Source organism: Panthera onca, chromosome D2 (assembly GCF_046562875.1).
Source record: "Panthera onca isolate mPanOnc1 chromosome D2, mPanOnc1 haplotype 2, whole genome shotgun sequence".
In the NCBI taxonomy this organism is placed as follows: domain Eukaryota; kingdom Metazoa; phylum Chordata; class Mammalia; order Carnivora; family Felidae; genus Panthera; species Panthera onca.
In genome coordinates, this window is record NC_138349.1 from 12,030,404 (window position 1) to 12,055,947 (window position 25,544).

General features: G+C 37.8%; 1 protein-coding gene across 5 annotated transcripts; it reads left to right on the forward strand.

Moving 5' to 3' along the window:
• Nucleotides 1-322: 322 nt before the first annotated feature.
• Nucleotides 323-21,745, forward strand: TIAL1 (TIA1 cytotoxic granule associated RNA binding protein like 1). Of its 5 annotated transcripts, none has more exons than XM_060641348.3 (13): nucleotides 323-815; nucleotides 3,572-3,633; nucleotides 7,694-7,790; nucleotides 12,741-12,890; nucleotides 13,121-13,175; nucleotides 13,329-13,416; nucleotides 15,311-15,386; nucleotides 16,552-16,660; nucleotides 16,974-17,069; nucleotides 17,170-17,254; nucleotides 17,487-17,610; nucleotides 17,953-18,092; nucleotides 18,934-21,745. In XM_060641348.3, the coding sequence occupies exons 3-13, from the start codon at nucleotides 7,779-7,781 to the stop codon at nucleotides 19,058-19,060; spliced, it is 1,062 nt and encodes a 353-aa protein (XP_060497331.1). In that variant the 5' UTR covers nucleotides 323-815; nucleotides 3,572-3,633; nucleotides 7,694-7,778; the 3' UTR covers nucleotides 19,061-21,745. The 5 variants fall into 5 exon arrangements, with proteins under 5 accessions (XP_060497331.1, XP_060497332.1, XP_060497328.1 ...); XM_060641349.3 differs by having other exon boundaries at nucleotides 12,792-12,890; XM_060641345.3 differs by lacking the exon at nucleotides 3,572-3,633.
• The last annotated feature ends 3,799 nt before the right edge of the window (nucleotides 21,746-25,544 follow it).

The following is a 25,544-nucleotide window of genomic DNA, read 5'->3' on the forward strand; positions in this document are numbered from 1 at the left end:
GCTGCGCCAACTGAAGGGCCTTAACATGCTTAGAGCAGTCCTAGGCCAGCCTCCAGCACGAGGCACTCTGGGACTTGTAGTTTACTTTCCGGTCAGCATTTTTCCCATCCCTTTTCCCCGCCTGTCAACGACGCTTTTTATTCTCTCCCTCTCCTTCCAGCACGCCGACTTCCTGGTCGCCGCACGTCCTCACTTACGACTACACTACCCAGAAGTCTCTTCCTCGCGACCCAGGGCGCTGCGGGCGGTGTCCGTCTCCTGTGGACTACAACTCCCAGAAGTCCTCTGGAGAAGTGCTTCCCTCTTTCTCCAGGACCACAATTCCCAGAACCTTCAGCTTCACGGCGGTTCCCTTTTCACTCGATCTGTTTTTGAGCTGGCTGGGCTTCAGCCGGCCAGCAGGCGCACAGCGACGACGTGATTCGTCGGGACTGGGCACAGGGTTTCCTTAGCGGCCCGTTTTTCTCCCCACTCAGTTATCCCATTTACAGGCCGTCGCGGCTGGCCTGAGCGGTGACCTGGCGGGCCGCGCCTGCGCTCTGCCCCGTTTCCTGCCTGGCTGGTGGCGGTGGCCATTTTGTTCATCCTCCTCCTCCTCCTGCTCCTCCTGGTTGGAGCGCAGTGTCCGGAGCGGGCTGGGGGGAGAGAGCCCGAGAGCAGGGTTTGGTGCCTTCTCCTCTGTCCCCAGCCGGTGCCCGGAGCCCCCCTCCCCTTCCTCCCCACCCCCTCCCCTCCCCAGCCCTGCCCTCCCCCTTGTCCCGGGATCGCTCCGTCGCACCCACCATGATGGAAGACGACGGGCAGCCCCGGACTCTGTGAGTACCCGAGATGGGGGTTGCCAGACGCCGAGAGGCCCGGGCACCGCGGGAGACGCTGAGGGAGGGAGCAAGAGAGCCGGGCCGAAGCTGGGATTCGCGGCGGCTCCTGGGGTGGATTCCGGGGTGGCGCGGACGCGAAGTGCATTCCTCCTCTGTCCCCTTTTCCTTGGGAAGGAAGTCCTCCCTTCCCCCAAACAGTCGCTTCCTGGGGTCTGGGGTTTGTTTCGACCTTTTTCTCTCGCGCCCTTCTTTGCACGCGCTTCCTAGGCCGGGTTTCTGCACGTCAGGGGCTGTCAGGCCAGGGAGGGCTCCTGGTCCCCCTCTGCTGTGGGGGCCCTGGACTGGGCCGGGAGCTGCCGGTCCCCACGGGGGCAGGGCCTGGGTGGGGGTGGGACCGGGGGTGGGACCGCAGCCTCGTGCCCGGCGGGCCCCGAGGAATTACCACTCTCGCCCTGCACGTCCCCGGCTACATCGCTCCCAGCTCTTCTCCCAAGCTAAGCTCTCCGAGGGAGCTGGACACTCTTCCTCCACTCAAGTCCCTTCTCTTTTTCTGCCCCACGTGCCCCCGCCCACGCTGTCAGAGACACTCGAAAAGCGCCCGCTACTTTTGAAGTGCAAAAGGGATGCCTCTTGCCACCGGAGCATCTTTCCCTTCTTGGAAGTTTACTTTGAGCGCTACCTACGCTACACTGACAACCAGTTGTTAAACTGCTTTTGCTCTTTTGGTGTTGCCTCCTCCTAATCTGTTTTGTGCTTTGAGACCTTCAGAATTGGATAAAATGATGTCTACCCATTATTCGATGTGTGTCTTCTGAGCGCTTTTTCTTCTATCTTGCTGTTGCTTGTTTACCTGAAGCCCGATCTAATGAATGAATTTCATCTTCCAACCGCTTGTTCCAGTTTTCCTTTCTTTCCTAATGAAGAGTGATGACTCAGCATTTGCATTCCTTTCCGGATAGTGTGGCACTCCTTTCTTTTTTCTACATTTTTTAAAAAGTCTGAGTAATTTCTAAATCAGTGTTTCAGTTGGGCACCTTCGGTTTTCCTAGCCTCTGGAAACTCAGCACACCTACCTCCAGTACAAGGAGTCAGATCACTGCTTTGTTTTCTTTTGCCTCTGCCTAGTATTGATATGATCATAGTCCACTTGGCTCTGCTGTCTGTTGGGGAAATTACTTTTTGGGGAATAGATGAAGGTGGATGGGTACTTAGGAAGTCTGACTAGCTTCTCGTCTCTTCTACCAAAGTAGAGAAGATAGTAAAGAAGACAGATAATCTGTGTACGATGTTGATACTGGTTTGGGTTTTGTTGTTTCGTTTTTTTGGGGGGGGGGGGGAACCTGAGGGAGGGTGGGCTTGCACTCTTTGTAATCGTATTTTTCTAATGTCTCACCAAAGTATTTGCCATCCTGTTTTGAGAGTTCACAGCCAACTTTAGCCCATCGAATGCTTCAGTGAAAAGCCTGCTTAGGAGAATTTTTATATTTATGTTTTGTGCTGTCTCCCATTTCCAACCTTTTTTTCCCAGAAAAGAGAGAATTGGGACAATTTGAAATTTGCCCTTTAAAATCTGTTGAAGCCAAGGCTGGATATTTAGCCATGTGTGCTTTGATGGAAGCATCTGGGAAAGCTGGATTTAGTGCCCAGCCAGCATGTATTTAACAAAGATACAAGTTACATTGAATCTAAACATCTGAAATGTCATCACTGCATCATAATAGCTACTGAATAATTGGTAAATTCTCATAGCACATTTCTCATTAACTGTATCTATATGTTCCTTGTGAAGAGGAATTCCTGATTTTGTCAGGCTAAATAATATGCCATTTCACTACCTTTAATTCCCATAACTATCTCTGCATTTGCCTTTTCGTCTCCCTCAGACCTTGGACCCTTCTTCAGTTGACTAACGAGCTAACTTTGTCACTTATTTTTTACCTCTACTTTCTCCAATATCCTCTTGTTTCTCTGAAACACACTTAAGTCATCTTTGTTTACAGTTGTCTAAGAATATGTGACATGTGTACATGTGAGTAAAGAAACCTCTTGAGCTTAGTTGTACTTGTATGCTAGTACATGTTTACTGTTCTGTCTTCCTTTTTCCTTCTCCCACTCTTCTCTATGGGAAGGGTTTTTTTTTTTAGACAAGGACTGCTACATCTTCCTAGGTCTTACCCCTGCAGCACTTAGTTCACTGCCCGGAACACAAGAGGTACTCAAATATTTTACAATGATTATACTTCTTTTCATTAAATTAGTATTAAGTTTGTTTTTTTTAAGTCCTGAGGGATGTAAAATTGTGAGCAGACATGACTGTCATACATGGTGTGGTCTGTTGATTTTTATATCTTTTTTTAAAACCTTTTTTTTAAAACCTATGTTAAAAAAAAACCTTCATATGTAGAATTTTGAGGTAAAAGCAAAGGTTTCGGAATTGGGATTTTTTTTATCAGATTTTAATAAAAATAATGCATATTATTTTTTCCTAAGTGTTCATTTTACATAATTCCCCTCAAAGTGTTTTAGGTGTACGTAACATGACGGAAACTTTGAACGTGACTTTTAGAGGTTGACATCTAGTAGGATTTCTTTTTGTTTATTTATGGAGATCCTTCTTTTATTTTACATTGTGATCTGTGGGTTAGGTTTTCAAGTGGCTAGTATGTTTTAAAAGAATGTACTCTTAACAAAACTTATCTTAAACTGTTTCCTTAAAATGCCTGTGTGTTACTAGTGAGGTTTTTTTCCTGCAGACACACACAAGCTAAGACATATGGTTCTATCATCAGAAAACAATATGGTGTTTATAGCCTAGGTAGGTCTTTAAATATTCATTACCTACAGTATTACTAATTTATTTGATGGTATTTAAAGTGGTATAGAATTGCTTTGATGATGTTCAGCCTAAAGTTTATTTATCCTTTAAAGGTCTGTTTTCTGATGTTCTTTGTTCTTATTTGACATTTATCTTGGGGTTATATGTATGGGATAACTTGTGATCTAAAAAAACAAATGAGATCATGCTGTGTAATCTGGTGTTGGACCCACGTTTCAGGCTTGTGTTGTGGGTAGCTTTTGAGTGCAGTGATTTCATCCATGGTATATCTGAATATATAATACAACATTAAATTATAATGGTGTTCTATTATAGTTTAATTAACTTCATTTATCTGATGCACCAAAATGAGTCGGAATTGTGGATCTGGGATTACACCGTGTTATGCAATGCCATCCTTTAAGGCTGTTCTTTCTTTTTGTTAGAGGCTGTCAAAAAAGGAGGAAATAGAGCAGTGATTTAGAGTATAATCTGCACATCTGAGGGCAATAGCAGAAGAAACTATTAGATCCTGTTATAAATTTGACTAGCTATACAATGGATTTGGCTATATTGTGACTGTAATTAAGCACCTTGTTCGACTTAATCATATTCTCTGTCTCTTTAAAATGTGTGTGTATGTGTGCTGCTATCCCTTATGTAGTGGTCAGTTCACTTGGACAACCCCCCACCCTCCCTGCCCCGAACCTTTCCTCCCCTGTGCCTCTTCCTCAAATGCAATACTGACAAATTGATCCGTTCTTTAGAGGCCCATTGAAGGATATTGTTATAAAATCTTCTCATATAGGAACTTGCCAAGAACAAAAGCAAAAATGTTACTTTCGTGGAAATTTAGCCATAGGTAGCCTGTGTAAAAGTGCATGTAATTAATTTCAACCTTGGTAACTCTTCAGAGTGAGAACATGTTCAGTGTTGAAGAAGTTTGATTAGTCTTCTGAAAAGGCATGATCTTAACTTAAAATTCTGCCCAGTTGGACATAGGAAGTAGTTTGGCAATGTGAACTTTTGCCTGCAGTGAAACTGCCAAGTCTCTGGTCTCAAATTGGATTTTAACCCTTATGTTAGGGATAAAAGCATCATTTTCCATTTTTAGTGCTTTAGTGCCTACAAGTTCCTGTTCATAGAAGACAAAATAGATCTAAGGTATGCCTTTTTTTTTTCTTGAGTAAAAAATTGTTTTGGAATTTTCTAAGTGTTTACTCTTTGTATTGACCTCAATACAAGAATTTGAGCCGTTTGTCTTTTTCTGTTATTTTGTAAGTTCTTCAAGTAAAAATTATGTATGTATTTAAACACTTGGAACTTTAGAATACACTGACTACTTCTTAACCAGAACAGAAAGAAAATGAAGTGTAGAAACTATAATTTAGAAAGAGAAAAGATACCATTTCAGTGTATTGCCAAGAGATGATTTTCTTTCCAGGTCAGGTGTTGAACATCTGTCTTAAGTATTTTTGTTAGTATTTATTTTGGGAAAAATTTTACGATAATGCAAGGTACTTAAGCTGTGTACTACAGTATTTTAAAAGCTATAGGAAGTTTCCCTATTGAGTATTAGGAAGGATGAAGGCATCTGCAAATGAATGAGTTACAGAACTCGAGTAAAGGAGAAGGCAGTCTGAGATTTGGGTGAAATTTAGGTGAAATTATGTGATGAATTACATCCTTTTTATCCTGGTAAACTAAGGTGTTCTATGTGTTGTCATGGAAGTCCTTTTTTATATTAGTGTTTGGAATTTAGTTTGCTGCTTTACCACTGAACTTTTAGTGGAGATATTTAAAAAGTAGGAAACCTGAACACTGAATTACTGTATTTCATGACATTCTAAACTTAGATTACCATTTTGCTCTTTGGCATCAGTGCTTGAAATGTAAATTGCTGTATCTAAATGTGCCCCTAGAATTCTTCAAAATGTATAACTCACTCGAAAGATGTTGATGTGGAATAAAAATCCTATTAAGCAGTAACAGCTTTAATTGTGACTGTTAGGTGTGGAAGGTAATTAATGCCCATGCAGTTTTTCTTAACAAATCAATGTATAAACAGTAACGCAAATTTAAAACCGTTTAAGTTATTTAAATTTTATTATATTAAAATGGTGATTCTGTTAACTTCGTTATTAGTGTCAGTATGTGAAAATCAGTTTTATCCTTTCCTCTTGTATTCTCTTAGAAACGAACTAGCTAGCACTTTAGGTTAAATGAATATAACATTTAGGAGACCACGGTCACTTGTTCATTTTCTTTATAGATAGTTCTACCTTGTACAAAAAGAAATTATTCCCTGGATACAGGCTCACAAACCCCTATGAGTTAAAAATGAATAGGCAGTTGTCTGACGAGCTTATAATCGTATAACCTTTTGCTACTGCTGGAAAAAAGTATGTCACTCCATGGCCTACCGATAGGTCTGCTCTACTTTAATTATAAGAAAAAGATGGCATAGTAGACCTAAACCAGTTTGTCCCTGGTTTAATTTTCTGCTTAAGTAACATTGGACTTGTGTTTCAGTTTTAGAGCATGTAAGTACCCACTGCAATGAAAATTCTTAGCTGAACTCATTGAATTGCTACTCATTATTATTATTATTTTTTAATGTTATTTATTTTGAGAGGGAGAGAGAGAGGAGGGAAGGGGCAGAGAGAGAAAGAGAGAGAATCCCAAGCAGGCTCCTTGCTGTCAGCACAGAGCCCAACACAGGCTCGAACCCATGAACTGTGAGATCATGACCTGAGCTGAAATCAAAAGTCGGACACTTAACTGACTGAGCTACCTCGGCCGGCGCTCTTGCTATTCATTATTAATCAGATAATTTTTTTACACTTTAAATTTCTCAGTTTATTTTTCCTTTTCAAAATGTTCCAGCTTAAAGCAGTTATGTATTTAATATGGTAACCATAGATGCAAGGCTTATTTTGGTCTCAGTACTCAGTTTCCAGATGTTATATATTATTGTTAGGAAAATAAAACTTATGTCTTTTTAATTTCCAGGAGAAACTATGTTAAATTTTATAAGTATTGTTGGGTTTATGAGATTGTTCATAACAGATGTGAGTTTTAGGAATTATACACCAAGTACCAGAAACACTTACAAGTTTGGCAGTTTATTAAGCTAAATTAATATAAATCCATGGGGCAAGAGAAACCCGGTGGTCATTTCTGGGTGGTGGTGGTCCTTTCTTTTGAGTTTATCTGTATTCAGAATTTCTTATAAAAAATACATATATTCAATTTGTAATTTTAACAAATAATCCCAAGTTTTTAAATAGTATAAGTTTACCTAGATTTGTCTTAATTTTCTCCAAACTTCTGAAGAAATCTTATATTTGCTTTGTTATCTATATAAAGATGTATTTTATTGCTTCTGATGTATTTTAGATTAGGAAATTTTACGATTTTGCCCTGCTTTCCTACAATAAAACAGTGAAGACATATCAATAAATCTTTATTTAGCAAGACAGAACAAAGCCCTCCAATCTCTGTTTTGCTCTAACCTTTATTCTGTTCTTTGTTTGTGTAATTGCTTTAGTTGGGGTTCTAAGATAAACTCACCTTAAGTTTCATATCTCTTTACGATCAGGTGTTATAATCAATCAGTATTTTTGGTATTTTGTGTGTGTGTGAAAGAGAGAGACAGACACACACACACACACACATTTTGAACTGTGTTTTACATCCAGAAATTGTAGTTATTTTGAGACTGGTTTAAATTTTTGTTATTTTTCTTCTAACAAATAAAATGAGAAAATGATACATAGGTTACAGAATAATAGGCTTTTGGGGTATGCAAAGTAACACTGGTTTCTTTTTTATAAACGTGTGAAGTGGTGCTTTACTGGCCTAATTTAGTGCCTGAGAACAATTGCTGCTTTCCTAAATAAGGGTTAGTCTTAACTTTCATAGGATCAGGCTTAATTGGAAAAATGTTATTGAAGGCAGGAAGTTACAATGAAATAAAAGGTGTTGAGTTAAATGATAATGCATTAGAGCCAGAGTTGAAAGGAAATTGCTGATAATGTACTCTTTTCTTCTTGAACAGATACGTAGGTAACCTCTCCAGAGATGTGACAGAAGTCCTTATACTTCAGTTATTCAGTCAGATTGGACCCTGTAAAAGCTGTAAAATGATAACAGAGGTAAGATCTTCCCAGTTCCATGTGCTGACAGCATGATGTTTACCGTTTTGAAATACATGAGTTGATTAGTATCATTTAAAAATACCGTTTTAAGCCTCACTTATTCTGATGGAGAGGGTCACGTTTGTTGTGTTGACTTATTACTTTGACTTGGCTGACAGACTAGGTTTAGAAAGGAGTTTTATTTGAGAGGACAAAGTTTGTGTGCTGTTCCTCTCACATGGTCATTCTTCAGGATATAGTTGTCATCAAGTGATTCCGCTTGTAAAAGTTGTTAGAGCTTATCTCAGAGTGTTGAAAAACTAGGTGACATTGCATACGCTTCCGGTAGGAATGTTACGGATTCAGAAAACACACACGTAAAGGTTAGGAACCGGTGTATGTGGGAGCACATTAGCCCCTCACGTGTATGCTGCGGCACCACGCATCTTGAGCATCTTTAATAAATACTAATAACTGAGTAGCTTTACCCAGATTGGAATTAAACTGTTAGGACAAGAATTCTCTTTCCCTTTTTGCAAAGAAAACTTTCTTTTCATACTTTCCTGGTTAAGACTGTGTAGCAGTGCCCAAAGATTTGTGTTTCAGTTCGTTCTTGTCTTCCTTTTTGTTATTCACCCACACACTTTTTAGACTGTGTACTACGTACCAGCCATTCTGGTAAGTGCTAGGGATACAGTGATGAATGAGACAGTTCTTAGCCCCGTAGAATCTTACCACCTAATGAGGGAGACAGAGGAGTTAACAGGCACTAATGACAGAGGATGATAAATGCTGTGGAAGTAGGCAGCTTCAAGTGCTGTGGGAGCACCGAGGTCCGGTAAGGTCTGGGGTGAGGGGAGGCTTTCTGGGAGGAGTCCATGTCCGGGCTGAAACTGAAGGATAGCAGAGGAAGGGATTCTGGGTGAGAGAAGAACATCGATCCAGCCTGGTGGACAGAGGGAACAGGAGTACTTTGATAGGAAGTGGGAAGGTAGAAACCCTAGCACGGCTGGCCTTCCAAAGGAGATTGGTCAGAAAAAATGCCAGGAGATGAGGCAGGAGTGTTCGGCAGGGGCCAGAAGCTGTGCCCAGGAGTTCGTGTATGCCCTGCAAGGGGAACTCTGAAAAACCAGTAAAGCAAATTGGCCTTTTGGTCTTCTTTCTTAACTAATAATAATCATCATTCTGTTCTGGTATCTCTTCTTTACTTCTTGTGTTTGATTATTTATTCCTTCATTCATTCATCCTTTTATTCATCAAAAATTTACTTTGTGCTGGGGATACAGTGGAGAGCCAGATAAAGGCGACTCCCATGAGTTCATATACATTGAGAATATTCACAAAGCAAGTAAACAAGATAGTTGCATTTAGGGATAAAAGCTATGAAGAGAATAAAACAGGTCTGTATGGGGATTGGAGGTTTGGTGCTAATATAGGGTAGGTGGTAAGGGAAGAGGTCACGTCTTTGATCTGAGATGAGAATAACGAGATGGTGCCATCTATGTTAAGAGCCGGAGGCAGAAGGAATGGCAGATACAAAGGCTTTGAGCTGGTAATGAGCTTGGTGAGTTCATGGAACCAAAGACCAGGATGGCTGGAGCCTGGGGAGTGGAGGGAAGTGGTGGTAAATGAGAGTAAAGAGGCAGGCAGGCAGCGTTTGGAGCCACCTGGGGCATTCCAGGCCGTGGCACACAGTTTGGATTTTATTCTGATTATGGTGGAGTCTTAAGAAGGGTAAGGAGTTACTCCGATTTGCATTTTTTTTAGTGTTTGTTTATTTTTGAAAGAGAGAGAGCATGAGGGTAGGAGAGGCAGAGAGAGAGGGAGACACAGAATTCGAAGCAGGCTTCAGGCTCAGCTGTCAGCACAGAGCCTAATGCAAGGCGTGAACCCACGAACCACAAGATAACACCTGAAGTCGGATGCTTAACCGAGTGAGCCACCCAGGGACCCCCTGATTTGCATTTTTAAAATTATTTGGAGAATGACTGTCGTGGAGAATGGATTGTAGGGGACAGGAATGGAAGGAGGGAAACCAGCTGGGTTTATTTCTCTCACCTAGGTAAGAGATGATGGGGGCTTGTCTGTAAAGTGGTAGGTGTAGAAATAGAAATAGGTAGGTTTGGAATATAACTGGAGGTGGAATCAATAGGACTGGATTGGTGGCGGGGACATATGGGGAAGGAAGACAAGAAAGACACTAAGATTCTTGTTTGCAGTTGTGTGGATGGTAATGTTTTCGTTTGCTCAAATGGGCATGGTCAGAGGAGGCACAGGATGGGTGAGGGGAGTGGTGGGAATCAGGAGTTCTGTTTTGGCAGTGTTAAATTGAAGGTGTGCATGTTAGACAAATAAATGGACTTTATATGTAGGTAGTTGGAGAAACTGAAAGAGCAGTGCTGATGATACGAGCTTGCAGTGGTATTTGAACCTGTGGGACCAGATGAGATCTGGTTGCTGGATCTGCAGAGAGTACTTGCTGATAGAGAAGAGTCGGGTGGCTCAGGTCCAAGTGCTTGGAGCATCTCCGCATTTAGGGTGATGTTCAGAGTTTGAGTGAAGGGGGAAAACTACCTTCTGAAAGATCCTCCAAGTGAGAAAACCAGAAAACCAAGAGGCTATGTGGAACCTAAACTAGAATATTTAAGGGAGAAAGAGTCATTAGCTGTTTTGAGTTCTGCTTGAAAGTCAAGATGAGGACAGAAAAAGGATCATAGAGGTGGCAGAAGGGTCGCTGGTGGGCTCAGCACAAAGGTTCATTGGCCTGGTTGGGTAGGAAGCTGACTGGAGTGGGTTCAAGAGAGAATGGGGTATGAGAAAGTGGAAAGAGTCACTAGCAGATTTTGGAGAAATATTTGATAAATATTTAATAGTACCCTTTTTAAACTGTGTGCACAATCAGCCATTTGAGGGGAGAGGGATTTGAAATGGCTTTTTATAATTCATCCATATTCTACTACTCCTACATTCAGACTTGTAGATAGTTGTAAAGTCTCATTATTTCTCTGTCTTGACATTTATGTCATCCAACAAAAATTGGTGACAATACTAATTAAGGTAAGGACATAGTTGATTTTTTTAGAGTATCCCTTGGTGGCATAGGTGGGAAGTTTCCAAAGAGCATGAATTGTACTACTGACTATGTAGGCGTTTATTTTTCTTTTCGTAGATTCCATTTTAGTATGTGAAAAATCCTTTTCCTTTAGTTTTATGATCTTTTACTTTAGATAGTGTTTATCTTAGATTCTAGGTTTCTCCATATACTGTAATGTAATGTTAGTGATTCTAAGGCTAAAAAATTTTAACATCTCTGACAGTTGGGTTGTGACAGATCAGTGGTATCTTAGATGAAAGGCAGTGTGGTGTGTGTGTGTGTGTGTGTGTGTGTGTGTGTACACATGCATAGTTCATACATTGAATGGGGTTGGCCTGCTACTAGGTAGATAAGCTTGAAGTCAGTCTGCAGAAGTAGGCTAATTTACTAAAGCCTTATGTTGTTATGGATCTACCATTGGACCCCTGTACGTTTTGCTACAATTACCAGTGTTTTCTTTAAAGACCATCAGGGCAGAAGAGATGGGAGTAAAATGAAAAATTGAATAGCATAGTTTTAGCTTGCTGTTTACCTTTAAATCATTTCTACAAATTAATGTTACCAGTAAATGTTAACTCTTTTATAAGAGGAATTTAAGTGCATGTTTTTCTCTGGAATCTTTTCCTCATTTCCTTTCTGTACCTCTTAAGAACGGAGTTCACATGGCTACGACAATAGGATTTTGTATGAGAGCCCATAGTTTTCTTGTCAGTATTAATGATCACACTTTTTTTCCCTCAAGGAAATGCCTTCTGGTTGCTTCGCCACTATTGTTTTAGACGTCTTATTTTGGATTTTTCTTCTAAAACTTTCCTGGAATGAAAAACAGTGGTTGTTGAAAAGATCTTTATTTTATCTGGTATTTTGTACCCCTTGTAAGTGAAACTAGAATTCCACGTTTTAAATAGTATTAATTTTTTAGGGCATTTTACATTGAACAGTGATGAATGCTTTAGCCTTATGCAGAAATGTGTTTGTACGGTTTTGCGGCTCTTCAGTGTAGGTTGCAGTTTTATAAAATTCATTTCCATTTTGGCTGTTAGATTATAAAGTTGCTATAACTTAGGTAATACTTTCTCATTGTCTTTATAAATGTCTATTTGCCAACTACTTTCAAGCATAATGTTGTAGAACATATTTAATAAAGATTTCTTATTTTCTGTGATTAAAAATTGTAGCTTTGTCTTGGCATATCTTATTAAGACATACTTTCAGAAATTCTTTTCTTGATTACTAGTATATTTTTCTGGTCTTTGAAGACTAAATAGAGTCTCCTGTTCGTTAGGATATTTTGAAAGATGGGGAGTTCATTTCAATAGCTGGTTATAAATGTGAAATTTTTCCATTTTTATTCTCATTCCTTATCCAGAAAAGAAATACATAATCTCATCTCCTCGTGTGTAGTACTACAAATCCTAGTTTCAATCAAGAATAAAGTTTGTAAAGTTGGTTCATTTATATATACATATATATATATATATTTTTTTTTTTTTTTGGCATGGATATAGTTTAGGAAGGATTATGATACATAAATAGAATTCATCCTTTTGGGAATAATGTTGGGAGAGAGAAGAGCAGTGGTAAGGAGTGGTCCTTATCTCAGATCTAAACTTAAGGTTTTGTTTGGTCTAATATAAACTTCTGTTTTATATTTAACGTATTTCACCAGCATTCTGTATTTTGATTTAACAGAGATAGTCCTGATTCTATAGCGCTCAGTTGGTTCTGTTTGCGTACAACAGTATTCTGAGGTGCAAAGTCAGGTGTAGCTATAAATCTTATTTTTATAAGTGTTAGGCTTTCATAAGCTGATGCAATCTCACCTTGTACATTCCTAGCTGTCAGTAATGTTTTTTCCTGGATTTTCTTCTCAGCAACCCGATAGCAGAAGGGTCAACTCTTCTGTTGGATTTTCTGTTTTGCAGCATACAAGCAATGACCCATATTGCTTTGTGGAATTTTATGAACACAGAGATGCAGCTGCTGCATTAGCTGCTATGAATGGGAGAAAAATTTTGGGAAAGGTAAGATAACAGAATGATGGCACCTCACAAGTGTGTATATTTGCATGGCGAATTAGCTTGTATTCTTTTTTAGCGAGTTTTTAAACAAATATTCAGCTGTGCTGAGTGATGGTTTTGCTTTATTCAGCCTAGTGTTTTTACAAAAATTATCAGTGATTTAATAAGTGGTAAGTGTTAGAATTCATAATGACGTGCCTAATAATTGTATTAAATATAATCTTTATTTTTAGGAGGTCAAAGTAAACTGGGCAACAACACCAAGTAGCCAGAAAAAAGATACTTCCAGTAAGTACTTCTGCTGCATTTCACTGTGGAAGAGTTCTCAAATTATCCCGGCAGCGCTACCAGCTTAAATAGGGTTTCTCTTCCCTTAGTGTTACCTGAAAAAGGCTTAGGAGCTGACTTTAAGTATTTGATTACCAAATGCTTTGATTTCAGATCACTTCCACGTGTTTGTTGGGGATTTGAGTCCAGAAATTACAACAGAAGATATCAAATCAGCATTTGCCCCCTTTGGTAAAATATCGTAAGTATCACAATCAATACTATATTCAGTAGTGATAGGCACAATTGTATATGATTAACTTGTACCGGAACTAAGATTTTCTTTCCCTAGTTAGTGTGATTTTTTTTGTTTGTTGGTTGATTTGTTTTGTTTTTTTGATTAGTAGATGTTGTTGAAAATGTTAATGTCATTTCAGTGTTTTGGGGTCTTGTTTTCATCTAATCCTGTGTATAATATGTTAAAAATTTTTAAGTGATTCTGTTTGTTATCTTTGAAGCAGATGTTTGGGTGGTAAAGCCTATTATAAAGTCCAACTTTCTGTCAAATGTTTTTAAAGTTTGGTGGTTAACCAAAAGTGAATGTGATGTATGCTGTGTATTAAATTTTTATAGAAGGAATTATAAATTGGGAAAAGTAGGTAAATCCTTGGGTATATTGTGGTTGAATTGGAAATGTACATGTTTAATTATAATGATAAATGTGTTTTAATATTTTAACTCAAAAGTAGTACTGTTACAATATTAAAATGTTTCATTGTCTGAGCCATAAATGTGGGATTAATTAGTAGATGTTTCTTTGTTAGTGGTATTTGATTCTGCTAGTTAGGGCCCAAATGTGGTTTGATTTTTAGCAAAGTTAATGCTCAAATTTCACTATGTGTTACATGATCAAATATATTGGAAAATTAAAAGTGGTTTTATAAGTTTTATAAAATGTTTATCACAATTTATCTTTCTGATTAAAATTCGTGTAATGTTTATGTACTTCCTGTAGATTTAAATTAAACGTTGTAGTACTACTTTACAGGAATGTGTTTCAACTCAGAACAACAATACTTTTCTGTATACAATTTGTTGTTCTATAGATTTATTTGAAAGAAAGATTTAATTCTTAATTTTCTATTTTGATATTTGCTTTGCTTTTTAATCTTTAAATGTGGTAAGTAGTACTGTTTTAAAAATCAATATAAAAAATAATACAGGTTGCTGTTTTTCAATCTTTATTTATACCTGAGACCTGCAGTTTTTCTAAAGTCCAAGTCACAATTAAAAGTAATAGCATTCTGGTTATTTTGCAGAATTGCTCATAAGAATGGACAGGATCTTGAAGGCTAACTGCAAGGAACTGTGCACACTGGAACTCAGTTGTAGATTTTTTTCTCATTTCTATTTATTCTTATTATACATTATTTATATATACATATTTTAGTATTTACATTTTAACATTCTATATTCAGTGGAGTTCTATATTTCCAATCATTTTAACTTACTCACTAAAATTTCTGTGTAAATTTGTTGTTTTCGTACTGGTGTGCTTAGCATTGTTGTTAGTTTTTTATTCTCCTTTCTTAAATTTCTGAAAATGTCAATTTTTCAAAATTTACAGCTGCCCAAACTCCAAAATGATGATAGAGAATTGACCAAGAAAAATAAAGAAATCTGTTAACAGGCCATGTATGCCTTTTTAATTCCTATTTTTACCTCTTTTTCAATTTTTTAATATTTCATATATTTTGTATCACTAGGCAGAAGACATTTAACTATTTAGAGATTGCATGGTAAAGTAGTTAGCATTGTTACAGTAATTTATAGAGCCAGTAAACCTTAGAGGACACTAGCCAATAGAATATTAGAAAAGGAAACTATTGTTCCTATTAATCTTCAAATTTGAGCATTTAGTTTAGAAAGTGCAGGCTATTTGATTAGGTTGCATGTTTATTACATGTTTTTGTCTTACTGCTTTTTTCTAACAGGTAAAGAAGCGTTAGGGAGAGTTCAGGAATGGCAGTAGTTAATTAGGGCTAACTGGAATTTTATTTAAAAAAATGCTCACAATACAGTGTGTGTGGTTCCTTTTAGTTTTTATTTTGAGGATGACTCTTACTTCCCTCATTTAGCTGTGCTTCTTTTCACAGGGATGCCCGAGTAGTTAAAGACATGGCAACTGGAAAATCCAAAGGCTATGGTTTTGTATCTTTTTATAACAAACTGGTATGTTTTTCAACTTAATGTAAATTTAATAAAAAATTTAGTCGTTAATTATTCTGAATCTTGAATATTTTTAGATGTTGACTGCCATAGGTTTTTTTGGTGTAATTTTGTATGTTTTAGTAGTAGAGAATAATTTTTTCTTGGAAATAAATACTGGAAAAAGATAGACTGATTTTAAGGAAGAGTATTACTGCAGTTGCATTTATGCATTGGTAAAGGTAGGACGTGTTGGAAGTCAGGCTCAAGACTAGGACATACGAGCTCATCTCAGAATTTGGAGGGAAGTTAAATTATATTTAGTCTGAACCATGAAAATCTTCATTTTAACTTTTAAATTATTCATCCTTTTGTAGCTAGGATATTAATGACTATAGCAGATTATGGAAAAGAAAACTAAATTCTTTAAGAAAGAGTTACCAAAATATCTAAGCATTTGCACTGAGTGTAAGATCAAATAATAAAGCAGGCTTTGGTATTAACATTTTAGACGTTTCAGCAACTTAAATTACCTACGTTTTATCAAAGTGGCTGAAGCAGCAAGACAGAGAATAGGAGTTGCATTCTTTCTTTGCTTAGATTCATATTCACATTAGTTGTGATAATTAAACTCAGCTTTATTGGCAGCATTCTGAATCATAATGCAGAAATCTTCTGTTTGAAGATGAGTTTTCAGGCTTGTGTCACAGCCATAATCTGTTGCTACTAGAGTGTAGATTTTTTGGGGGTAGGTAATTTAGACCATAATATTAGAGTTTCTGTATATTCTTCGGTAAAAGTTACATTTCAGATCAACCACTAAATTAAGATATTTGTGAACAGCTCTGTGTTGTGGGAGTCCTGCTTTCTCCTGTTTTGGTAGTCCGTGCGATTATGATTTTTCCTCATGTATTTGAATTACGATGCTTCAGTTATGCTCCCTTAATGCTTAAAAATGCTGTAATTTGAAAGCTGTGAATAAAGATAGTTTTTATGTATTCACCCAAGTTCAGATCATTGTTTTGTGATATTAGTTCAGGTTTGTATACTTAGGGTGCTTAGCGAATTCATTTACTGAAAAGATTTATTGGATCCAGCAGTGCCAGCATTTTATTTCATCTTACTGAGTCTTATATACCACAGTTTTCTGTGTCTGTAATTACTCTTTCTTTCTGTTCTTTCTCTGTAGGATGCAGAAAATGCAATTGTGCATATGGGAGGTCAGTGGTTGGGTGGTCGTCAGATCAGAACCAACTGGGCCACACGTAAACCACCTGCACCTAAAAGTACACAAGAAAGTAAGATTTGTCTACTATGTATGTTAAGATTATGGATATGTCACAAAATCATGAATTAGCGTGGTCTTAATTTCTTAAAATTTAAATTAGTACTGTAAGCCTCATTTCATCTTGAATTTAATTTTCTGATAGTGACTGGGCTTTGGTAATTAGTATATTTGGAGCAGTGAACCAGCTGATTTTATAGATCAAATCATAGTGTCAAGAAAAAAAATTGTTTTTTCTCGCCCAGTGAGGCGTATCTTAACAGTATGTCGTAATCTGTTTTATACTCCATGTACAATCAACATTTTTGTTTCCTTTCTGCATATAGATAACACTAAGCAGTTGAGATTTGAAGATGTAGTAAACCAGTCAAGTCCAAAAAATTGTACTGTGTACTGTGGGGGAATTGCCTCTGGGTTAACAGGTACAGTGTGTGATTGTCGCCTCCCCTTCTCTGCGGGGCTGCATCGTCGTACCGGGGTCCTGAGCCTTAAGTATTTTATTTGTGTGTTTTTGTTTCTCAGATCAGCTTATGAGACAGACTTTTTCGCCATTTGGACAAATTATGGAAATAAGAGTTTTTCCAGAGAAAGGCTATTCGTTTGTCAGGTAAAATCCTACCTACAGGGTACTCCTGTTTGACCCGTTCCTTTCAGTTACATGCTTTGATCCCCTCAGGCGTCAGTGTTTGTTACTTTAGTACTTCTTTGCAATGTAGAACTTATTTCAAGTTCTGTCTACACCAAGTGTTGACAGATAGGAACTAATGACTTTCTATTATTTACTGTGTTAAATAAGTTCTTTAAAAAAAAGACAAAAACCTCATATCCTCCTCTTTTAGATTTTCAACCCATGAAAGTGCGGCCCATGCCATTGTTTCGGTGAATGGCACTACTATTGAAGGACATGTTGTTAAATGCTATTGGGGTAAAGAATCTCCTGATATGACTAAAAACTTCCAACAGGTAATTCGATTTTTCACAGCACTTTTTAAGGTTTCCGTCTTACATATCTACATAAAAGCTTTAGAAACTCTGTAAAATAAACAAACAGAAAATAAAAGCCTATAGCTGCTTTCAGTTGATTTTATTAATGCTTTTTCAAAAGTGATTATTTTGCGGTATTAACTGAATCTTAATACTTTCTTTCCACAGGTGTCACCACCCCAATAAACTTAGACAATGATAAATAACAGAGTCCTATTCACATAAGGGTGCTTACTTAGTTTTTCTCTTCCTTGTCTCCCACTTTCTTCAAATCCTGTGTTTCTTACTTAGCCCCTGAAACAGTGCTCTGCTTTTTCCTAGGTCGACTATAGCCAGTGGGGCCAGTGGAGCCAGGTTTATGGAAACCCACAGCAGTACGGACAGTATATGGCAAATGGGTGGCAAGTCCCGCCTTATGGAGTATACGGGCAACCATGGAACCAGCAAGGATTCGGAGTAGAGTGAGTAGTTGGGTTTTTCCAGTGTAGAAACAGATCCGGTTTTGACAAAAGAGATAAAAAGTGTCTTTTTCTAGGGAGAATCTATTTAAAGTAAATTCATCAGACTGTTTGACATTATAAGCCTTATAGAAACCTTACGAGTAGTGATTATGGTGCTAAACATTTGCTTTTTATTATGTAGGTGAAAGGGAAGGTTGGGGTAACATTTGGTGTGTCCTATCATCTCTATCAGCAGTTGGTAGAACTTCACTGACGTTTCTAATCTATTTTATCTCCTTGTTAATTTTTGCGTGGAAAAGGTCTTTGCCTAGATGTGTTCAGAAATTTAATGATTTATGTCTGTTGGCTTGTGTGAGAAGTCTTAAGAGGTTTATGTGATACAAAGTAGCTTCCTTTTTGCCCCCTGTTTGTTCATAGAGTAGGTCGGTCCTTTGCACCTTTTCCCAGGCCAGCCCAGATCTTTTTTTGACTCGTTCCTTCTTCTCTTTCCAACATGAACTTGTGTTTTTTAAATTTCTTAAATTGATGTCCCATGTTTGCAATACAGGATAGGTAGATGATCTGTCAGTTTATAAATACCAGTTTTGAGATATTCTTCAGAGAAGTTACTGTGTTAAGTTGTGATTATCTTAACAAAAGTTTAAGACTAATCCTGGGATATGTATTCTATATACGTGGATGCGTATCACTTTTTCTTTGCTCTTTGTTGTAGGTGTGTTGATTTCCTGTTGTCTATTCTGTGATTAGGCTCTGCTTGACTTTTGTATAAATGTATAGATAAGTTTTTCTTTTGTTTGCTCAAGATGTTTTTGTTTTTGTTTTTGTTTTTGTTTCCCCCAAGTCAATCACCTTCTGCTGCTTGGATGGGTGGATTTGGTGCTCAGCCTCCCCAAGGACAAGCTCCTCCCCCTGTAATACCTCCTCCTAACCAAGCTGGATATGGTATGGCAAGTTACCAAACACAGTGAGCTGGGACTCTAAACAAAATTGTAATTCATGATAGCTTCAGTTTCCTGTGACACTCTGAAGACATGAAAGTAGACATCGGAAAATGAAAATATTTATTTTAAAAATTGAAATGTTTGGAACCTTTAGCACAGCTTTGCTTTGGTGAAGGACACATGTCTTCTAGTTCTGCCTTTTTAAGTTTTTGTTCATGATGGATATGAACATGATTTTTCTTTGTGTACAAAAACTAAAATAAAGTCAATAAAGACAATTCTGACTACAAATTTTGATATAATAGGAGAAATGGGTAATACGTTTTGATTCTTAGATACTATTCCATTTTTATCTTGCTGTTCAGTATTTTAACTCACTGTGTTTTTAAAAGAGCAAAAAAAGGGAGGATCGTGAAAAACTGGGAATCACACATAAGTTCATCCTGAACCTTGATACTCCCCTCCCCTCCCTTGAGGTGGACCACATTTGAAGTCAGCAGGAAAAAAGTGTGATATTGGAAGAAATTGCATGATTTTGGAGTCGCTTTGGAGGAAATACTTTATGCCTAAAGAAACCGAAGCCAGACTGATAAAGAAATTTTCAAGCTAAATAAGGAACAGCATTATCTGAGTTACTTGAGCAAATGTTGGTGGTCCACATTTAAGACATATTTTTAAAACTTTAAAAAGTGTTGATTATTAAAATTGTAGTAAATTACATTTCATTTTGGGGGGAAATTCCAAGTATGGTGTTTGTATTAAAATCAGACAGTCATACTTGTGCTTTTACATGAAGTTAAAATGATATACATTGTAAATATTTGAATAACTACAGTGTTTAAAAAGCATGCTTCAACATAGAAGTAGCAGCAATGTAATTATTTGAAGTAACACTTCACACTCTCCACTGCATTGAATGCAATGGATTGATAAGAATGTTTAAGACTGACACTTCCAAGGTTGGCTACTATGTAAAATTAAAATTATACAAATTACTATACAGAAAAGGCCTTAATTTTAATTTCATACAAATCTTTGATCTTTGATGCATTAGTACATTTTAAAATGTCATTGGAAATTAGATTTCTTTTTTTTTTTCTTTTTCTTTTTCTTTACATCACTTGGTATGTAAATACCTTAATTAAAACCTTGTAAACCTATTTCAAGGTTCCTATAAGTTGTATAGTACAAGTGTTTTTAAAAAATCTTGGGGTGTTTTTTAAAACTAGATATATTTTGCCCAAGAATTTTTTTAACAAGATTGCTAAAACATCTTATTTAGACAGTTTGATGTACCAATTTATAATTGGATATTCAGCTTAAGTAGTACACAGAGTTGTGACTTTTATTTTTATTTAACTTGTTTTCCTTGTGGGTCGTGTGCATGGGATGACAAGCCTGAGCAGAGGCTGAGTTGTATGTGTGCAGAGCTTGTAAACGAACCAGTTAGGTAGATATGGAAGACTGAAGTTTGCTTCTGGGGTGCTTTTCAGGCTATGTGGATAAAATCAGCCTCAAAGTTCTATCCCAAGGTAAAATCGTATGTATTTGACTTCTGACAGCTAGAGGGTGCAAATGTTTAGGCAGTGTGTTTGAAATGCTGCTTTGAGGCCTGGGCACCAAGATGAGAAAACCCTTACCAGTTACGTGGTAAGATGCAATTAATACCCACAAATGACTATTTTTTAAACTTTTGAAGTCTTACAACTAGCTTTAAAATAACAATGGTTTTATAAATTGGTGACCACAATACTTTTGGTATTATTTGTCTTCTTCCCCCATTTAGGAGAACAGTCAAATGTATTGAACGCGAATATTGGCAGGGTCTGAAGCTCATCGTTGGGCCAGATTTGTTACGGCACTTTAGTGTTAACCGCAGGAGTCCTGTGACACTCTTCTGTATAAAATCTACCCTTATTATTTGTTTATGGCTAGTGTCCTTGGGGGATGTTACGGAAAAGTTACTTTATATTTTATAAGGAGAACACTCACATTATATCAATTATGCTTCCTAGTTTAAAATTTCTTGAATATATGTGAAACTTGAACAACTGAAGACTTTTTTTTAATATACCAATATTCTCAGTTCGCCTTTTTTGGTCTGCCAGTAAATTAAATACCTTTTTTGCAATAGCAGCTCCATGTAGCTGCAGTGTTTCCTGGTTGTATATTCTGATTTAATGAAATTACCCAGACTAGTTATATCGCCATAGTAAACATATTACTGAAGTGTCCTTCGTCTCAATCCAAAAGAGAGAAAGATTTCATGATCAGTTCACTTAATGGAAGTTATTTCATATTAAATGGTTTTTAAAATACAAAGCTACTTATCCAAATGAAACGCACCATTTTAAAACAACTGTCAAGCTAACACAGACTCAAGTCTATTTTATAACAAAGTGAAGTCAGTGCTATCTTGATCAGTTTAAGCCTAAGAATCGTTGCCTTTTCCATGTTCATTAAAATGCAGAGATTCTTTGGCGTGCAAGAAAATGTTTATTTCTTGATGATTCTGAGATTTATTTTGGTGATGTGTTTCTGACTGCCATCTTCTTTGCTCTAATAAGCTCTCTCCTAGCACTTCCCCCATGCCATTCCCACTTGATTTTTATGTCGCTGGCAGTGAGAGGCTAAAATGACTGGCCAACATAAGCCAAAGCTGTAAACCACAGTTGAAGTAAGTCTTTCAATAAAGACTAGACTCTATGATAAGTGGCTTTTCTTATTGTCGTTTATTACTTAATCATTCCTTCCAGGCTGCCATGAAATAAGCAATTTTGTCTCAAGTTATTAGTAAGGTGTATGGAATACACATATATTCAGGATCTATTTCTGTGTTCCGTATAAGTGTCAAAAATCCCATTAGCTTTGTTGAATTAAAATTTAATTTCTGGATATGGAGTAATAGAAATTTGCATTTTTCTAAAAATGTGTGCTCTACTGAATATTAATAAAGTTCCATTAATTTAGAATCCCCAGACAATGGAAACCATTGTTTTACCACGAGTAAAGGTTGCACTCCACAAACAGAAAAAAATGTCTACAGACACTTTTCCAGCAAGTATGCTCAAATTAAATCTTACCTCTTAGTTAAAAATCAGCATTTGGGCTTCCACTGAATACATTTTACATCTTTTTAGTATGCATTGGAAAGATGCAAAAATGATTTAGACTTTAGCTTATATAAGCCTTCTCTTAAGTGGCCCAAACGAGCAGGTTTTGTTAAATAACGAATTCTATGTGTAGTAATGAAGCGTCCTACTTACCGTGTCCAAATAGGTTACTATGAATTAGATTGCCATCTATTCTATTTTGAAACAAGGAAATTATGTGAATAATTACGACTTCAAAGAAATGTGTTATTCCAGATTGTGGTTAATTAGTACAGGTTAGTATGAAACCCGGGCCCCAGTCTACTTAAATCGGGTCTATTTTGACAATTAATGCAGATAGGCTAGAAAATAATTCACGAGGTACTTTGTGTAAACATCTCATTTGGGGCAAGAATGAGTGGTTTTAGAATTGCCTAAATGCGAAGGAAGTTCAATTTATATCTAGGAAATGAAGGGGGCAGTATGTGTAGTTGGGTTTTTTTGGTAATCTTGGGCAAAAGAGTGGAGGCACTAATGGGAATTGGCTTTTTGATCTGGTAAGGATTTCATTCGAGGGAAGAGAGCTTAATCCACATGGCATTCACGGTTTGGTTTTTAAACAATGTCAATGAGGGTAATGGCTGACAAAAGGTATGTATGAAATGATTTCCTCAGTGTTCTCAGCTCTACTGCAGATGCTGAATTTTAACTTTTCCAAATTGTATTCTTGTAATTCACTAACCATTGTTTCTCTGAGTTGTTCCTCTGGGAAAGTGATACCCATCTAATATTTTGCAGTCAGCTTGGAAAGTCTGCCAGACAAATGTGACTGGAGTGCTCTGGGCTGGCTGTTTGAGGAAGGCAGGGTAGCTGCTTGTCGGAAAGTAATGGCATGTGGTACAGCCGTCCACGTGACCCTGCACCTGGGCTCCGCTCACCTGCACATCTCCTGTTGCGACTTTGCTTTGTGCTGGTGAACTGGCCGGTATTTGCAGAGAACCTAGTTATCAGGTGATACTGGGAAATTGCTTTTATTGTTTTTTAAATGTTTGTTTATTTTTGAGAGAGAGAGAGAGAGAGTGAATGGGGGAGGGACAGAGAGGGAGACAGAATCTGAAGCAGGTTCCAGGTTCTAAGCTGTCGGCACAGAGCCTGACATGGGGCTTGAACTCACGAACCTCAAGATCATGACCTGAGCCAGACACTTAACTGACTGAGCCACCCAAGCGCCCCGGGAAATTGCATTTTGAGGTAACTCAGGTTTTGCTATAAACAGCCAGCTGATATCATAACTTGCCCAGCTGTGAGTTTTTGTTTGGTTTTGGTTTTGGTTTTCCCTCCTCTGTGTGTTTCTCCAATCTTCCTTCCTTGGGTTTTGGTATACCAGTGAAGAAAAGTCCAAAACCATCTGGACACAATGCATGAAATAACGTAGCCATATGCAGCTGACCTTGTTCTGAAAGTTGATACTAACAGTGTGTACATTTTAGATTTTCACAGTTCATTTTACTGGTTAAAGGGTTGTGAGTTGAATTGTTTCATATGTGGCTTTATATGATTACTTTTGCTCATAGAAATAAAGCTAATTCATAAATCTTCACATAGCTAAACAAAATTGAGAATGCCTGTCTAATCTTAGTTTGCTTCTTTTTGAAACAGACTAAACTTGTAAAAACAATTAGTTTCCTTTGGCTAGGTTATATTTTTAGCATATGGTCACACATATTTTTAGCATATGGCATGGCTCATACTTGGTTATCTGTTTACTGAGGATTTGGACTGGGACTAGGATTGGAGTGGTGACTAGGATAATAAAGGGGGCAGAGGTCCTTGATTGGGAAGAGTATTGACGTGGGAACGGACAGCCCTGGGCAGGAGCAAACCATTGTGATCAGGGCTTCAGTGTTGATACTTAAATAGTTTAAGACCATATGCACATTTTACCAGGAAGACTTAAGAGACTTACCAGGTTTTCAAAAATAAAATATTACCAACACCTTTGTCTTATTTTATGGGTCCTGATCATTTTTCAGGTCCCTAAATACATGTGTATTTATTGATGTATCTACGTGTCTATTAGAATGTTGGGCACATGCTGTGGTGTTGAAATACTGCCTTTGAGCATTTTTAGTAAAATGGGACTAAGATACCATTAAAAACCCACACGTAGTATTACAACTGGGAATCTTTTATTTTTAAAAATGGGTAACTTCCATTTCCAGATTGCCATTTTTGTATCTTTGGTTCTTGTCTGTTGTCCTCCATTAGAATGTAAGCTCCATGGGGGCAGGGATTTTCTGTTAATAACTACCCGAGCCCTGGGGCTTACGAAACAGTGCTTGGCACGTGGTAGATGTTAAGTCAGTGTGGAATGCCGTGAGTGCGATTGAGGAAGTGGAGGTAAACGTGTTTTAGTCTCCCTCTTAAAACCAGACACCAGCTGGTGTTCCACTGGAGTAGAACTTGATCGGAATCAACTGGAAGCTTGTCAAAATGCAGATTCTGCGGCTCCATGGTGGTGGATGAATGTAATCTGAAAGTTAATTGGCATGGGTTCCTTTTTTCCCCTTCTAACTCTTGTCTAGGAAGGAAAACCCTAATGGCCATGGTCACGTATTTTCCTGAAAAACTAGTTTTTTGGGAGTCTGTGATCTCTGTAATCACTACCCAGTATAGCTTGCCAAGCATCTTTCCAGGTGATTAGGATGTATTCCCGATGGTAATGTACTTGGGTGCACCAGGCAGGAACCATAGCTGCCCCAGCGTAACACTCTTCCAAGAATGGTAACTGGGCCGTGGTGCCAGATAATTTAGGGAGGATTACTTTTAGGAAGAGAGGCAACCAGCAGGGCAGAATTGGGTTCCTGGACAGCAGCATCTGGGTAGAACAGACAACCTGGAAATAACCATAGGAAGTGACACAGTTGAGATTCTGAAAGTGGCAAGTATATATATAGCATGTAGACTTCGAAAGTCCGGTGTGCTGCCGCAGACCGACTGATCAAACTGGTTAGAGCACGAGGCAATTTCTTAGTCGTTTAAAAACAGGATGAGAAAACAAGTTACGAAAGACTCGTGCAGGAACAGAAGCCATCTGAATAGCGTTGGCCCTTGATGGCACGGTGTCCACCGTGTGAGTGCACGATTAAACTAGCGTTTTATTTAAAATTTGGCTTGCCCTTCTATCCTGAAGAGTAAATGTTTATCGAAGATCTTATATTCTATGTTCTTGGTTTTTGGCTGGGTCTTAAATTTGCCCTGAATGTAGCTGTGCTGTCAAAAGTTTTAAGTCCTCATACCTGGAAATTGCTTGCGTTTACCCACAGGTATTTATAACCTTACTCCAATTTATTGCCTCTTTCAAGCAAATGCTTTGTGTTGACATTGAATTTGCCGATGATTTCGTTAGACTTAACTAG

Coding starts and splice junctions, on each gene's coding strand:
- TIAL1 (XM_060641345.3), top strand. CDS start 784: ATGATGGAAGACGACGGGCAGCCCCGGACTCT. Junction 13,417..15,310: donor GCCCCCTTTGGTAAAATATC/GTAAGTATCACA, acceptor TTCTTTTCACAG/GGATGCCCGAGTAGTTAAAG. Junction 17,611..17,952: donor TGACTAAAAACTTCCAACAG/GTAATTCGATTT, acceptor GCTTTTTCCTAG/GTCGACTATAGCCAGTGGGG.